General features: G+C 39.1%; 1 protein-coding gene across 1 annotated transcript in view; it reads left to right on the top strand.

Moving 5' to 3' along the window:
• The window catches only part of LOC143000175 (uncharacterized), a 102,533-nt gene that overhangs the window by 10,654 nt on the left and 75,771 nt on the right, over window positions 1-16,108 (top strand). Inside the window, exons 3-8 of the mRNA XM_076149405.1 lie at window positions 4,133-4,232; window positions 11,331-11,448; window positions 11,871-11,994; window positions 12,581-12,654; window positions 14,358-14,415; window positions 15,822-16,029. Coding sequence (XP_076005520.1) covers window positions 4,133-4,232; window positions 11,331-11,448; window positions 11,871-11,994; window positions 12,581-12,654; window positions 14,358-14,415; window positions 15,822-16,029 — 682 coding nt within the window. The remainder of the gene's footprint in view (window positions 1-4,132; window positions 4,233-11,330; window positions 11,449-11,870; window positions 11,995-12,580; window positions 12,655-14,357; window positions 14,416-15,821; window positions 16,030-16,108) is intronic.

Genomic DNA, 16,108 nt, shown 5'->3' with positions numbered 1-16,108 from the left:
GATAATCATATGAATGAGTCCTCTGCCATTCTATCATGTCATGGATTTGTAAGGATCTCTGTATTTGGCCTCTTTTACTATGATACCACTTCTGCAGTCTGCATCCAACAACCAAATACATCTTGCTGGAGGCCATTGAGCAAGGCTTTAAGCACTACAAGTGTTCAGTGGGGCTGCTTGGGGTGAAACCTTAATGAATGTTTGTTGTGGAAAGGTAAATGTGGAGAGGAGCATCAAGTAGTAATGAGGACACAGCAGGAGTTCTTCGTCAAACGTTCCTGTTTGAAAGATTTTGCGCGCTAAGGTTTTCATTTAATCTCGATATCCATCCTTCTCTCTGCTTGTCTTTTGGTTCTACTGATGAACTGTATAATGCACTGTAAGCCCCAAACAAAAGCCCGGTGCTAAGGTGTGTTTGAGCAGGAAATTAAGCTAAATAATGTCGTCATTCCTGTTTGTTATCACGCTCATCATCAGTAATGGTGTTGGCCGCTGCACCTGATGAATGCAAAGGAAATTCTGATCGCAATCAAACAATCATGTGGATCTAATGAAGAGGGTTATGTGAGCGCAGCCTGAGTCCCGTCTCTCTTGCTCCATTCTTTCTGTTGCTTGTTTCCAGTTGCAGTAACAGTTCGGTGTCAACTTTGTTTTCCCCAAAAGCATACAGATAGAACCACTAAGGTTAAACTTAGCTTAATTGCTTTCAGGCATATGTCTCACTCACATTTTTGACATAATTGCTGTACAGCCAGAGTACAGTGTGCATCTGTTCCCCTCTATCTCTCTCTCTCTCTCTCTCTCTCTCTCTCTCTCTCTCTCTCTCTCTCTCTCTCTCTCTCTCTCTCTCTCTCTCTCTCTCTCTCTCTCTCTCTCTCTCTCTCTCTCTCTCTCTCTCTCTCTCTCTCTCCTTCACATTTAAGCCTCCTCTTCCCCTCATCCCTCCCGCGACACCCATCGGAGAGTATTCATTACTGCAGACAGTCTAGTAAATGTCATCTCGCCTGGTCGCGCTGCACACGTCCATGTGTAACTGAATATAACATTTATTTTCACAAGTCATTTCCACTTAATTATGAATGATTCCGGCTGCTCCCCAGGAGGGCCCTGCTGCATGCTGGGATATGGCCTCACTGCAGCTACTGTAGTTGCCTTGCATTAAACGAGGCGATTGTGTGTGTGTGTGTGTGTGTGTGTGTGTGTGTGTGTGTGTCTGTGTGTGTGTGTCTGTGTGTGTGTGTACGTATGGGTCTACAGATGAAACCAAATGTTTGTGCAGGTCTTCCATGACAACCCCTGTTGTATCATAGTAGTATCACATTTAGATGAACCAAATTTAGATTGGATCTCTTCTCTTGGCATTCACTTGTGTGTGTGAGGTTTGTTGTTCAGTTCTGATTCTCCATTTTCTTTCTGTATGTACCCTTATCCACGCTGGCTCAGGCAGTAAATGGGTCTGTCTGCACCCTGCCACCTCCCTTGTCACCTTAATCACAGACCTGGCAACCTTCTTAAGTGAATGATTGATTATTCTCGATTAACCCTTTCACCCCCTTGTCTTCGGCCCCTCAACTCTGCTGAGAGAGGGGGAGAAGATAGAAGAAGGGATCCTTGGAAAGCGAGGCCAAGGAGGTTGATGATTTTTTGTTTTTGACATCATCCATCATCAGATTGCCACAGCCAAACATTAATGTCAATTTTATGATCCTTTTTGAAACTGAAAGTTTGGTTGTGCTTTTACAGAACAATTTAAAAATGTGTTTTCTGGGTCTGGAATTGTTTTGGTAAATCATGAAATCTGTAATGGTTTGGAAAAGTAAGGGAAATGATTCATAATAATTTTAATCTTGACAAGTCAAGGTAGACACAGAACGAAAGACAGTCATTGAAATCCTTCCTTCTCTCATCTTCGAAAACCATCCAGTGGCTATGATCGTTGGTACGTTTTACCAGTTCATAAAACTCCTACTCCAAAAATAATTAGAATTTAAAAAAAGACATGAATTCAGCTATTGCTCATTCAACTTTTTTCGCTATTGGGTCCTTTTGATGATCGAACAAGTGGTTTTAGCATTTTAGCAATTAACTAAATACTGCATACTATATTATTCTATCCTATACTAAAACCCAATTTTTCCTTTAGCTGATAATGAGACTTTTCAGCCAGACAGTGAGAAAGGATTTATGCATGTATTACAACCTGGACTCTGTCTTGTCCACGACAAAAACACCATTTTCTTTCACCATTTCACCATTCTGTTGTCAATTTACACACTTTACAATAGAAAGCTAACAGTGCATACACGCAAGAGGGCGTTCTTGCAGCTGCTAAGCTAGTGATGCTCTTCTCTCACACCTCTATTGCTGAGGATGGCAGACGCGCAATACAATCCTCGAGTGCCTCACACATTATTACATACGCTACACACATAACTACAACATCAACAACCTTAATATCAACTGTGATATAACGACGGAAGTTGAAACCAAAATGTCAACAAATATCAAAGAAGTCATTTGTTATAACTCACTTTGTTTTACTTCTTTAATATTATGTGATGATGCTTTTTCTTCTTGCTGGCAGTGTCTTAACAATTATTGCCACATGCAGCTTGTTTCATCATTTTTCTTCTGCTCAGACTAATCCTCTACAGTTGGGATTTTTAGCTATTATTATCTTCACTCCATCTTACCATGACCTTTGGAGCTGTGACCTAAACAAAGGCTAAAGTTTATTACTAGGAAGGGAGTGAAATTAACTCTCCTGCTTACCTCAATCATATAGAAATGGAGTAATAAAGATGTGACGCTGGAGCCACAGGTTAGGACAAATGATGAGAAAAGGCTTCTGCTGCTTTAATACATTGTGGGTCTAATTTGGGGATTTTGCTTTGGTAATCAAAGTATTTCCATCTCCGGAGCAACAACACTCCCTGTAAGAGAGATGTGTTAGTTCGGCTTTTTAACTGGTCTTCATCAGGTCAAACCCTTGCGGTTGGAAACTGACAGTTCTGTTGCTGAAATACTGTAAAACCTTTCTGAAAGAGTGATTAAACAGATTTGAGTGGTGGTTTGATGGTTGATATGGTGTAGACCTCCATCACACATGGCAAACTTTACTTGGTTTACTCTTCTGTATCAAAAGTGGGTTTTTGAAATAGCGGACATCTCACTTGGCAACAGAACTCCTAATTCACTAAAAATAATGGGTATACAAAATTGAACTTCATTTCATTCAGAGAGTTGTCTGTGTCACCTGTAATTGTGGCTGCTGTCGCTCAGCTCGTCTCAGAAGCCAGAGTGCCTCAGTTTCCATTCATACCACTTTTAAGGCTTCTCCCTCGCCGCTCTTTTGAAAAATGAAATTTACTGAGAAATGAGCTGTAAATGGTTTTCCTCAGGTTTGTGGCTGCTGAGGCACACAGAATCTCGATAATCAGAGGGAGTCCCATTATGTGATCCAGTCCCTTGCTCTCTTGGGGGAAAATAGGCTGTGGGACTTGAAGCATTTCAAGTCTTATCCCCTATTAACCCCGCAGGCTCTGCCACTGCTGTCGCACGATGTAGCTTCTCTGCTCTCTGTGGCATGTCCTCCCTTAAGCCTTGTGGCTTTCACATTCAGGCTTCTTCTCTATAGTAATGCCTTACTAATAAATGAAATAGTATGCACTTTCATGAATTGTTAGTCTTATCATCATGTAGACGTGTGCTTGAAAAAAGGCCTTCCTCTCCTCCTCTGGGTGGGTTTAGCCTGAAACCTCTACATCAGCTAGATGTAGCTTCAGATATCGAAGGGTTATGCTTTACTGTCAAATCACAGTAAGATGAATGTAAAGGTGGGTGAAAAGCCTGAGAAGATCTATACAAGACTGATTTACACTTCTGTACACACAACTTGGCTACAGACTTTGAACGGCCTCTCACTTTGCTTACCCCTACGTATTTTTTGTATTTTGTTTGATGACTATGTAACATTTACAGGGACTACAGGTGCTAATTTAATAATTTAATAAAAATAAAAAAAAATCTATAAGTGTTCCACTAAATATTCTACTGAATTCCAGTGTCATGACATTTTGATTGATTGATTGATTGATTGATTGATTGATTGATTGATTGTTGTCTTTTCCAGACAAGTTCAACGCCTATGTGACTTTAAAAGTGCAGAATGTGAAGAGCACCACCATCACAGTCCGTGGGGATCAGCCATGTTGGGAACAAGACTTCATGTTGTGAGTAACATCCTGTTGCTATGGTTCTTGTATCATTTTCAGCTTGTGCCTGTCACCAGTAATTATTTTAGCAGTAATATTTTTGAAACCAGAAACACATGATTTTATACATATTGTTTACCGGACCAGAACCAGTGTCATGAAGACAAGAAGAGCATTTATTAGACTGAACACTAGTAAATGGTTGATGGATGATGATGCATGTACTAAAAATATGATGATGACAAGCATAGATACTACTCCAATACCAAAAGGAATTCTTAACCATTGGGATCATGAAAGTCTTTGGATGAAGTACAACGTGTTTCTGTTTGAATGAATCCCTGGAAATGTGGCATTTTGCCTGGACAAAGTTGTCACCCAAGCAGCATACGCACAGGCAGGCACCAACCTCTGAGATGTATTAAGGAAATCCCGGGAGAAATTGGGTCTTCGGATTGCGTGTCACCCTTTAGATGAACACAGGCCAGATGTCTAATGCTAGCTAGCTTGGTAGCCTTCTTTAATAGGGCTAACTGAAATTGAATGTGAGTGCCGGCCGCCTGTGGGACTCTAGTCTGGCTGTCTGACACAGGCTGCTAAATGGGAATTTGTGGTTTGAAGCAGGTAGGATGGATGGAAAGTGAAATTACATGCCGAGCTCAGATAAGTGGATGAATCAGTGATAAATCTAATGAATTGTCAGGCCCAGTCTGATTCCATGTACAGATGTGCCCGGTGCGGTAAAGCCACTTATTTTACTGTATGGCTGCAGAAGCTCTGCTGTTGTTTGGCTCTTCCCCTTAAAGAAAGATCTCGGTGTGGTCTCGAAATAAGCTTGAAACAAACAGTGGTTTCTACAGTTATGCTGGATTTTGGATGACTGAACAACGTGCAACCTGCAGTTCTAACATAGAGGGTCAAGCGTGATAAAAATGGACTTGGATGTTGTGGCTTCAGAAAATGTGTTGTGTATCGCAAGTTGTTCTCTGCTACTCTGCTGTTCTCTGCTAAGTACTTTCTGTCTGCTATTGTGGAAGGACTGTTTCTGTTGGCTAGTCATTGCAGCTTGGGACGATATTTGTCCGTGGAATAGATTTTCTTTCTTCTGTCATTCTTGTTATTTTCATCATTTTTTCTTTGGCTTTGTTGGAACAATCCAGTGACATGACCTCTGATTCCAATGTTTTGAAGTTATTCTTCTATTGTAGGCTTCAACCCTACCAAAGCTTGAGACGTTGCTTTAAGCACAGGGAATGGATGCAATAGTACACATGTTCAGATTTTGCTTTATTTATGCATTCATTTGTCATGGTGTCTATGCTCCAGTCATAGGGAAATTGTGTCCTTAAACATTACAATGTAGAATTTAGTATTATTAGTAGTATTAGATTAGTTAGTTTGTGGTCATGAACCTGATCTGAACAAGGGAAGAACAAGGCAATCTATTGATCAATTGATTGATTTCAAACCAGTGAGGACATGGATGTCCATTGAAAATATCCTTGTTTGTTATTTTGACAGAAATGTATTTTGTATGGATTTAGTTAAGAACGTCTTCCTGTTTTGATTTCCCGGCCCAAGACATATTCTTACATTGACGGTGCCTTGGTGCCATTTGTTATTATTTTCATTAAAATACTTTAGATTCATGGTTTCAGGTCCGGGACATGTTAGAATAAACTTTGGCATATTGTGTGTGTGTGTGTGTGTGTGTGTGTGTGTGTGTAGACATAAGGTATTTCATTCTTTGTTGGACATAAAACCACATAAAAAAAAGACTGAATATGGAGTTTGATGCATTGTTCGTGTTGTTCATGCTGACTTGTGTGCCACTCTGGTGGATGATGGAACAAATTAGTGTTGCTGCTTGTTTTGATTGCCACCTTGTTTAGTTCACGCGGCGATGTTCACCTAATTTGACCTCTGACCATAATGATCTGAAAGATGTTGATGATTATATGCAAAGGAACCCCAGGACCTCCTATGTTAAAGGGCTCATTTAGTAGCTATTTAGCATAGTCATCATTAGTAGCACTTAGGCTCAGTGAGGGGCAGCGGTGACCTGCTGTGTGGAAGTAAATTGAACTGTTTGATTCTGCAGAATGACACATCTCAATAGGGGAATGGGGATGATGATGAGGAAGATGATGATGTTGATGCACAGTGGAACATTTGTTGGCACAAATGACAAAGTTACAGTATGATGTATGAGGAATAAAGGGAGATAAAGACTTTTCACAGGCTGACCTCCAACTTTTCCCTCTTCCTTCCATGGGCCTTAGTGGTTGTCTGCTCTTCGTCTTCACTCTTGTTCTTTCTGTCACTCTGATTGAAGCTTTTATTTTCTTGCTGGAACAATGAGAGATACATCATGAAAATCACACACTGTTTATATTTTAGTTTTTGACAAATGTGTGTAATCTGGTTCTCTCAGTTACGAATGAAGTGAGGCTTTTTGCCCTTGTCTGCTTTATTTGCTGTCAGGTGTGTAAATGAATTGGGAAACGTGTGAATGAGAGAGCCGGTGTTATTATGGCTATTATTATATTTTCTCACCTGTAACATGAAGGTTGAGAACATGTTTATTGTGTATGTGTGTCTGAAGAAGTGAATCAATATAAAGTGCCGTTACTGTATGAGACGCACAGGCTTCTTTTGATGCTCATAACTCTCTTTAAATCGCTATAAATGCATCACAGAAACACAACAAAACTCAGAATTGTTGTTGACACATTTGCTATGAGATTCCACTTGTTGAATCGCAACAATTATCAATTTCCATGCGTTCAAGTCAGAGAAGATGGACTGAACCCTGGCTTTCACCCATCCTCCCCTGTGTAAAAAAGAAAGTAGAGGACAGTAACTGTACTCCCAGCTGCAGTCAGGCTGTAAGGATGATTAGTTTACCCTTTGCGCTGCTGGAGGATTCATTAATAATGCGATTTTACTGGCAATTCACTACCTTGTGGCATATTAGAAATTGGGTTTAACCTTTTCTCAGACAATGACGTGACAAAGACGCTAACAATGTGGAGGTACAAGAACTGAACCAACAAACCTTAAATATGAACTAATGTGCAAGCTGACAGCATTGACGTTGACTGTATGAGATTATCTCAGCCGTAGACTAGACTGCTCTGTATCACTGACACTGCTGCATGACCTTTGCTGCAGACTGCAAATATGTGGTCCTGTGAGCTTATAGTAAAGGACTCAAGTGGTCAAATAGTCAAAATGTAAAGGCTGATGATGTGATGTGGATGTGTGTGTGTGTGTTCATGTGTGTGTCAGTGCTTTGATAGCTACTAAGTTGTGCGGTTGGCTAGTAGGATAAGGATAAGCAGTTGAATGTTTATCCGACTGTACTTAGGTTCATTGTGCCCCACGTGTCTCTCTCTCTCTCTCTCTCTCTCTCTCTCTCTCTCTCTCTCTCTCTCTCTCTCTCTCTCTCTCTCTCTCTCTCTCTCTCTCTCTCTCTCTCTCTCTCTCTCTCTCTCTCTCTCTCTCTCTCTCTCTCTCTCTCTCTCTCTCTCTCTCTCTAAGTCAGAGGTCACAGGCCAGTCACTTACTGTGCCTGTTCTACTAACCTGGTTGTCTTAATCTTTAGTCGCGCCCACTCTGGGATTTTAAAAGTAGGCATGATACCTGATGTGATATATGTCATATTTACTTCCTGGCTAATGTTACATATTTTGTGCTTTTTATGAAATATGGTATTAGGGTTGGTATCATGATTTAAAAAAAAAAAAATATGAAAAATGTTGAGCCTAAGCCTGTCTGTGATGTAACGTAAATAAATAAAGGGCCAGTGTTGTTTTAAGTTAAAGTTAAAAGTTCTATTTTTGTGTGGTTCACATCAAGTTTTGGATATTGTTGAATAAGGAAATTGTGTGAAGGTATTTTTGTGTCATTGATGGATTTTTATTTTTATTATTACTTATTGTTCTGTTTATTTCTGACACATATCAGTGCCATAAAGCTATGCAGTGTGCAGAGTGCTAGTATTGTGTGGATCATGAGAAGCTTGTGTGGAAAAAATTGGATTATCCACTTTTATGTGTACACATGCATCTTCTGCATGACAATTAGTAATTCAATTCGTGTGTGCATTTTTAATAGATCGTTAAAAAGAGTCAAAACTTTGATCAACATAGCAAAAAGTGTTGTCAGAGTCAGAATTATGGCAAAAACACAGACACATCTGCGTCTCCCAGGTGCACCATGGGAAGTCACTGCTTGGCAACCAGAAGTGGCACTGGAAACAAACCTTGAGCAATCATTCAAACAAATGTTTTCCTGTGCAATTTGCAATCAGAATGCCTAAACGTTGTGTTGCATCATGGTTCAAATCAAATAAAGAGATTTTGAGAAGTCAAGAAGTTTTCCATCAAAATGAAGGAAAACTTCAGGCAGAGTTATACAAAGTACTTTGCTTTTCAAATAAGGAAATACTTAAGGAAGGCAATGAATCCTATAAGAAATTTGTATCTTATTCTATCTTATTCTTTCATGTTATTTGTTCCATTAAGTGACTTATAATGTTTTCTTTGACATTACAACTTTATTCTGGTAAGATTTTGACTTTTTGATATTGTTACTAAATTCTCAACATGTCTTCCCTTCCTTCCCATGTCACCCTAATACTCATACAAACTCAAACTACAAGCACAGTATTATAACTTCATATCTAGTGAATACAACACCTGGTGGATATGTCCTCATATCAGGATGTAGCTTCATTACTGAGGCAATCCAGATAATTTTATGATATTTGGATTGGATTTTTAGCCTTGTAATATTTCCCCTGGTGGCATTTCATCCCCTGCTTCCATGTCATATACATCTGTCCTTAGCATGGGCGTGTAAGAGTGCGGAAGTGAACATTATTTGGTTGGGTGTGGTTTCTGAGGGATTAAAGTACCATGTTCAATCTGTAAGGCAATCCAGGACATCCCCTCTATAATGGCTTTGATGGAGTGCATGTGCCAGAGTTATACATGCACATGGACATGCATGCACACAAACACACACAAATCATGTCTGTAAGTCAGACAATTGGTAGACAGGCTGCATGGACAGTGTTATACCTATATCTAATCCTATTTGGGGTTTTATGTTTCATGGTCTCAATTAAATGACCTAATGGATTTAAATCAAGTAGAAGATCATGATTCATGTTTTTGTTGACATGATGTCATGATGCTACTAACCAGTTGAGTCAAGACTTCTGAGCAGAATTAGTACATTCCATTTTGTAGAGAAGGCAACCATTGGACTTTCCCTCTGTAATGCACATGCATGCAACAAATAAATTCATCAGTACTGTGTCTGGAGCAGATTTAGTTTTCTATACAAATATTCACTGCACATGCTCAAAGCGTTTGTCTTGAATCAAGATAATTGACTGGTGCAATATTACATTACATTACAATCATTTGGCAGACGCTTTTATCCAAAGCGACTTACATTACATTACCACCCTTCGCAGAGGGGGGAGCAATTGAGGGTTCGGTGCCTTGCTCGGCAGGGGCTCGAACCGGCTCGAACGGCGGCGACCCTCCGGTTCCCAAGCGGAAGCACTACCCACTGAGCCACTGCCACTGCCAATATCATTATGTAACAAAAATAAACAAGTAAACAAGAATAGCTCATGAGTGGAGATGATTAATGGTGATCATTTTGACATAAACAGTAGGAATCTAATTATTTTACACAGATTTCGTTCCATTCACTGCCTTCTTCTTTTTTTGTCTGTGGCATAAGCTGATCTCTGCTCCACACACACACACACACACACACACACACACACACACACACACACACACACACACACACACACACACACACACACACACACACACACACACACACACATTTTGCCAGCTGTCTCCCACCTACTTTCTTTTCTCCATCACCCCATCTGTAAAGTGTCATCAGAGATGATTGACAGCTAAGCTGAAGCAATATGAATATGAATGGGCCTGTGAATATGAATATGCAGATGAGTTGAGTCAGTTTAGCTGCTGTCTTCTTCCAGAGACAGATCTGTCAGAATATCACATCCTTCACCCTTGCTAATTCGGGATAAAAGTGGCTCTCTTGATGAACTAATAGGAGAGGTGATGCTGCAATGCAGCAGACAACAGAAGTTGAAGCCCGAGTAAAATTTGAACTTAAGTCTTAAGTAAGTTTGTGTTGAATACTGGAAAGATGAGGTTTATATTCAATATTTGTGAATGATATATACTCAAAGCAAGAAGACTGCATTTCTGTTGTATGTTGATTTTGGAAAAAGTGTAAGTTCACTGTAAAATAATAATAATAATAATTATTATTATTATTATTGTTATTATATTATTATTATTATTATTATTATTATTATTATTATAAGTATTAGTAGTAGTAGTCGTAGAAAAATAATTAGATTAAATTAAATCAGTATTTTATTTAACAGTTTTAATACATTATGTCATACAAATTGAAAAATATTTATTGACCATTTATTGTTATTTGTTATGTAAGGAAATGTTCGTCCTTCTCCTGGTCAGTGCTGTGGTACATTTAATATCTGTTATTGGTAATGGCTGTTACTGCAATCAGTATTGCACCTTCCACTGCGCTGCTCTTTGTAGAAGTGAAGTTATTATGTATATATATATATATATATATATATATATATATATATATATATATATATATATATATATATATATATATATATATATAGATTGCCACAGTGATTCATTCATTTACCTCAATGAATCACCACAGTGAAAGATTGGGAACTCACAGATTTCTTATGTTACCAGTCCTTTCTACCTCTTTCACAACATCTGGTGCTTTATCAAGCTACAAAATGAGATTTCATTGTCTTTTATGCAGCAACACTTGATCAGAAAATGTCCAATGTCCACATGGTTGTGTTTGCTGTCATGGAGGAGCGTTGTAATCTAAAGAAGACTAATAAGACAACAACATTTGTATTGATGCATCAAAATAGTTCAAATTACAGGGAAGGACACATTTTATATGTACATAAATTTCAAAAAGAAACAAAAATATAACATACACCATCATCTTCTAAACTGTTTGTGTGTGTGTGTGTGATTCTTACAGTGAGATCAGTCACCTGGAGTCAGGCCTTGTGGTGGAGCTGTGGAATAAGGGCTTGATATGGGACACTATGATTGGCACAGCACTGATACCTCTGGACACCATTCGACAGTCTGATGAGGTAATATACCCCACACACTCACACACGCTCACAATCATGCACACACACACACACACACACACACACACACACACACACACACACACATACTGTACTATATATTTGTCATTTGTTTTAAATAGAAATTTCAATCGTGAAGCACAACAAAGCATTCTCACTGCAGGTCAGCAGTTACCAGTCATGTCAGTACACTGCAGGTACTTTTGTAGAGAATATTTGACTTCTGCGCTGAGTTTGAACCCCAGTAAATGCTCTGTCGTACACTCCTTCTCTTTGGTTCTGTTTTATTGATTAACTTTTGTCTGTGGGTCACCAGCACCCTCAATTTTCAATGAATATATATATATATCATTCTCTCTCTGGCTCTCTGGCTCTCTCTCTCTCTCTCTCTCTCTCTCTCTCTCTCTCTCTCTCTCTCTCAGGAGGGTCCAGGAGAGTGGACATGTCTGGACTCTGAGGTGTTGATGAGGGAGGATGAGATTTGTGGCACCGCCAACCCAACACGACACCAAGTGCTGTTGGATGCCCGCTTTGAGCTGCCCTTTGGTACACACACTCTCTCTCTCTCACACACACACACAATTTAAATTAAGATATACAACAGTTCTTGTTGTTTTTATACCATAAATATAAGCAGTTCTTTTCTTCAGTTTTTCTGCGTTTCCTCTGTAATCTCCTCATCTCAGGGCTGCTCTTTGGTTGTTGGCCCATTTCCCCTCTGAATGGCATTCTATCAGAGCTTATCTTCACTGGTTGATGCTGATGTTCGGCCGTCTTGACACGAAACACACAAGGCCTCAAGATGGAGATTAGATAGAGGTTTCCCCAATTTTGACAAATCCTACTCAAAAGTCAAACACCGACATTCTTACAACAACACAGAGGCACTTTTCCTTTGCAAAATTGAGAGATAAGTGCTACAGCAAAAGGTTCATATTCCTTTGGATATGACGTATGACTTTTTCAGAAGGCCTTCAGGTGTGAAAGTGTGTTTGCCAAATAGAGTTGGTAGAGTTGGTTTCTCCATCCATCCATCCACTCTCTTTCATATTTAGTCATCATCATTCCTGCATATTGATGTTTTTCTTTTCACTTAAACCCAGCCATCTGTCTGTCCTAACAATCTGTCCAGAAATCCCTGACGACGAGGCCCAGTACTGGACCAGCAAACTGGAGCGGATCAACACCATGCGGATACACGACGAGGTTAGCTCACTCACTTAAACATTGCTTGAAGAGGAGGCACCGCACAGGATTTTGATCTCGTCAAACGAAGTTTATCTTGCACAGCTAAAACAATAACAGCAATGTATAGAACCTACATATTTTCACAGCTTGTTTTAAGATGCTGACAAAAGATTGATATTTATGTGCAAAATTAATGAATACTTTATATAGGGACCTAAAAATATAACTTGTTACAGCTGGTACTGGTATTATAATGCTCTGAGATCTATCCAGATTTTTTCAGTCCGCCTGTAATTGGCTAATTTTACTTCCAAATTCAAAATTTTACTTTTTGGAGTTTGATGAGGAAGAGCTCATTTTCAGTTTTATGCTCAGTGTGTTGATTAAGATTTTGGGGGTCTTGTAATGTGAAATTTGTGTGTGAGAGGCTATGACGTCCAATCTCTTAACCCTCTGTTCTACTTTTACTGTGTCCACGAAGCAATGATGTACATACAGACGTTGCAGTTTCCCATAGAGTGAATTCTGGCATATACAGAGTAAATGAGCTTTGCAGGAAGAAATACCCATTATTTTTAGAAATTAATTGATGAAATCATTATGGTTAAGATTTGATGTATTGAAACAGCATCAAGTTGAAAAGGGGAGTCTGTGAATTCTTGTGATTGAGACAGGGAGGATGATGCTGTGAATGTCCTTTCACACCACACATGAGTGTTTGCTCTGACATGCACTGTTAATATACAGATCAACCGAATCTGTATCTTCTGTAACTTCAACTAAGTTGTAGAAACATCTCAAGGATAATATGTGGAAGCCAGAAGGAACTGAGCTCAATTTCAAGGAATATTGTGTTTAGGTTGACATGGATAATCTAATGAATCCATTGTGGAGTATTGCTGTAACATTCATAAATGAAAGCGTTTGAATAATTTCCATGTGTGTGGTAGAAGTTTTAGCAGAGGGTAATTTAGAAGATGATCAAGATAAACAGTCAATAAATCAAAAAGTGACGCGGTAAAGTTTGGTTACTCTCACTCTATGGTCAGCACAATAGTGGAATGTCATCAAATAGCAATAATCTCTTAGCCGAACAGCAGAATACAAAAAGTCAAATTCTTTCTGGTGTCCAGGTTTACTTGTTGCTTGTTTTCGAGGTTTTCTTTTCCAATAACACAGTTTATGCAATGCAATAGTAATAGGTGCTGTGTTCCCCTTTTGGTTTTGTTGTAGCCAGTCCCTAAACTGGGCGTGGGTGCGGTCACCTTTGTAAATGAAAAACTATGCAAGTCCTTTGTCTGTTTAGGGGAGCATGTGTTTGAACTGAACACCTGTTGCGCAGATGGCCACAGTGCGTCCTACATTAGCCACCCACAGATATTATTTTTGTATGACTGAACAAATGAATAAAGACAAAACAAATCCCATGGTCCTATAATTCCAACTCAAGCACATTATTCCTTTTATAAAACATTTATTTAAGTTTGACAATATTAAAACATGAAATGAAGAAGTAATGTTACAGGCTGTACCGAGTGTCTGCTGCCATCTAATGGCAAACATTCATTTCTACAATGAATTTGATTACCTACTTGGTGTGAAAGTATACTACATTGTAGTTTAGTATTACTGCTGGTTTACTTAACATTGAACTGCTGCCTTTCCTTCTCTCAATTTTTCTGTCCCTGCTTCACCTTTTTGCCATTTTTCTTTCATGGCAGTACCCACTTCAGGAGGAGGTCCAGAGAAGACGAATGGCATCTGTACCCTCCCAGTGCTGTAAGTTGAAATGCTTCCCTAAAACATGTTTCCTCTATAACACTTTCAGACCAGTGGTTCCATGTGTTTGTTGTGTATGTGGTTGGAGGTGGAGGTGAAGGGAGGGGTTGCTTTAACGATGTATCTACTGTATTTTGGACATGTGTTATGACCGATTCTTCCTTCTTGCGATTCATCAGCAAGGAGAATTTTACTTCCAACGTGCAAGATGCTGATGAATTTTCACTACAGCTGGTACATCTGGCCACTTAATCTTCTTTCCTGTCAACTTTAAGATAACAATTCCCCATTCTTTAAAAATATCAAGCTTGTAAAAGAAGCTAGTGTGTTCTGGGATACACTTCATCACACACATAGTAGAAGTTATTTTCCTATATCTATTTTATTTTTTTGTTTGTTCTGTTGTCTTATTCACTCACGTCACTTCTATCTTCTTATCCTTTCATCCAATGGATCATCATCCATTATTTTTTAAGGGCTTTTTTGATTCACAGATTTGGGGCCTCGCATTCCTGTTTCCTAATAATTTTGGTATTCTCCCTTTAAATCTTTTGTGATGGCCTTCACTTTCCCTCTTGACTTCTTTGAACACTTGCCTACATGCTACCAGGCAGTTGGAGTTATTTTGGATGGAATGACCAGCAGAGTATGTATGGTGTTTTGTTTTTCCTTCTCTGACGTTTATCATTCTCTCCTCTCTTCTCCTACATGGCACAGTGTTCTTTTCCTTCAGTTTGAACAAGGCACAGTGCATGTTTGGTCTTCATCTTTACCTGGTGTGTGTTTTGGTCTTTGTTCGTATTATCGATATATTTTGGCATTTAGTGTCACCCAATTTGTTTTGATTCTTGTCATTCATATTACCAACAACCTATCCAGCAGCTCATGTTCTTTATCTGTATTAAATGCCTGCTACCACAAGAGGGAGCCACCTTTTCAAACATTGTGCCAGTATTTGGAATTGCATTTTTAGAGTGTACAAATGAGCTTATCAGAAGATTATACCTGATACATGATAATCAATAGTTTTATATCTTGATTGTACACGTGGCTCCACTGTTACTTGATAGAATAGTGTTGCATGTGGTTCCATTTTCAAATGATTTGTTTAGAATAGTTGTGAAATATTTGATTCCGATTGTTTAGAGTTACACTAAACTCATTTTGTGTGATGATAGCCTGCTGCACTAATGATGGGTGGCAGGATAAATACATGAAAGGGGATTTATTCAACCCCTACACTTAATAGTAATGAGTTGTGAGAAGATGATCTGCTGATTGGGTTTGACTCATTTCTTCACTAAGGAGCCTAATGAACAAACAAGAGCACATATTTATCTAGAACTGAAAGGCTTAGATTAATTGTCTGACACATTGTTTTGCTGTTTGTCTTGCTTTTCACCCAGCTTTGGAAGATCACGATAGTGCAATGGACGATAGTGACTACCGCAGTGAACCTGGCAACCGACCTCCGCGGTACCACAACACTTCCCAGACAAATTCATCGGTACATCAATACCCTATCGGCTATAGGGTGCAGCATCAAGCCCTATCCAGAGAATCTGACTCCATACAAAGCTATGAGTTAGACTATAGAGAAACAAGGCAGCCCAGGTAAATGCACACACACTGGTGATTCTAATGTGGAACTTTATGAATACAGTTCCTGGTTTGTTTCCAATTACAGAAAACC

This window comes from Genypterus blacodes, unplaced genomic scaffold (assembly GCF_046128005.1).
Source record: "Genypterus blacodes isolate CSIRO-AG114 ecotype Tasmania unplaced genomic scaffold, CSIRO-AGI_Gbla_v1 ptg000045l_1, whole genome shotgun sequence".
Lineage (NCBI taxonomy): Eukaryota > Metazoa > Chordata > Actinopteri > Ophidiiformes > Ophidiidae > Genypterus > Genypterus blacodes.
This window is presented reverse-complemented; position numbering and strand designations above follow the sequence as displayed.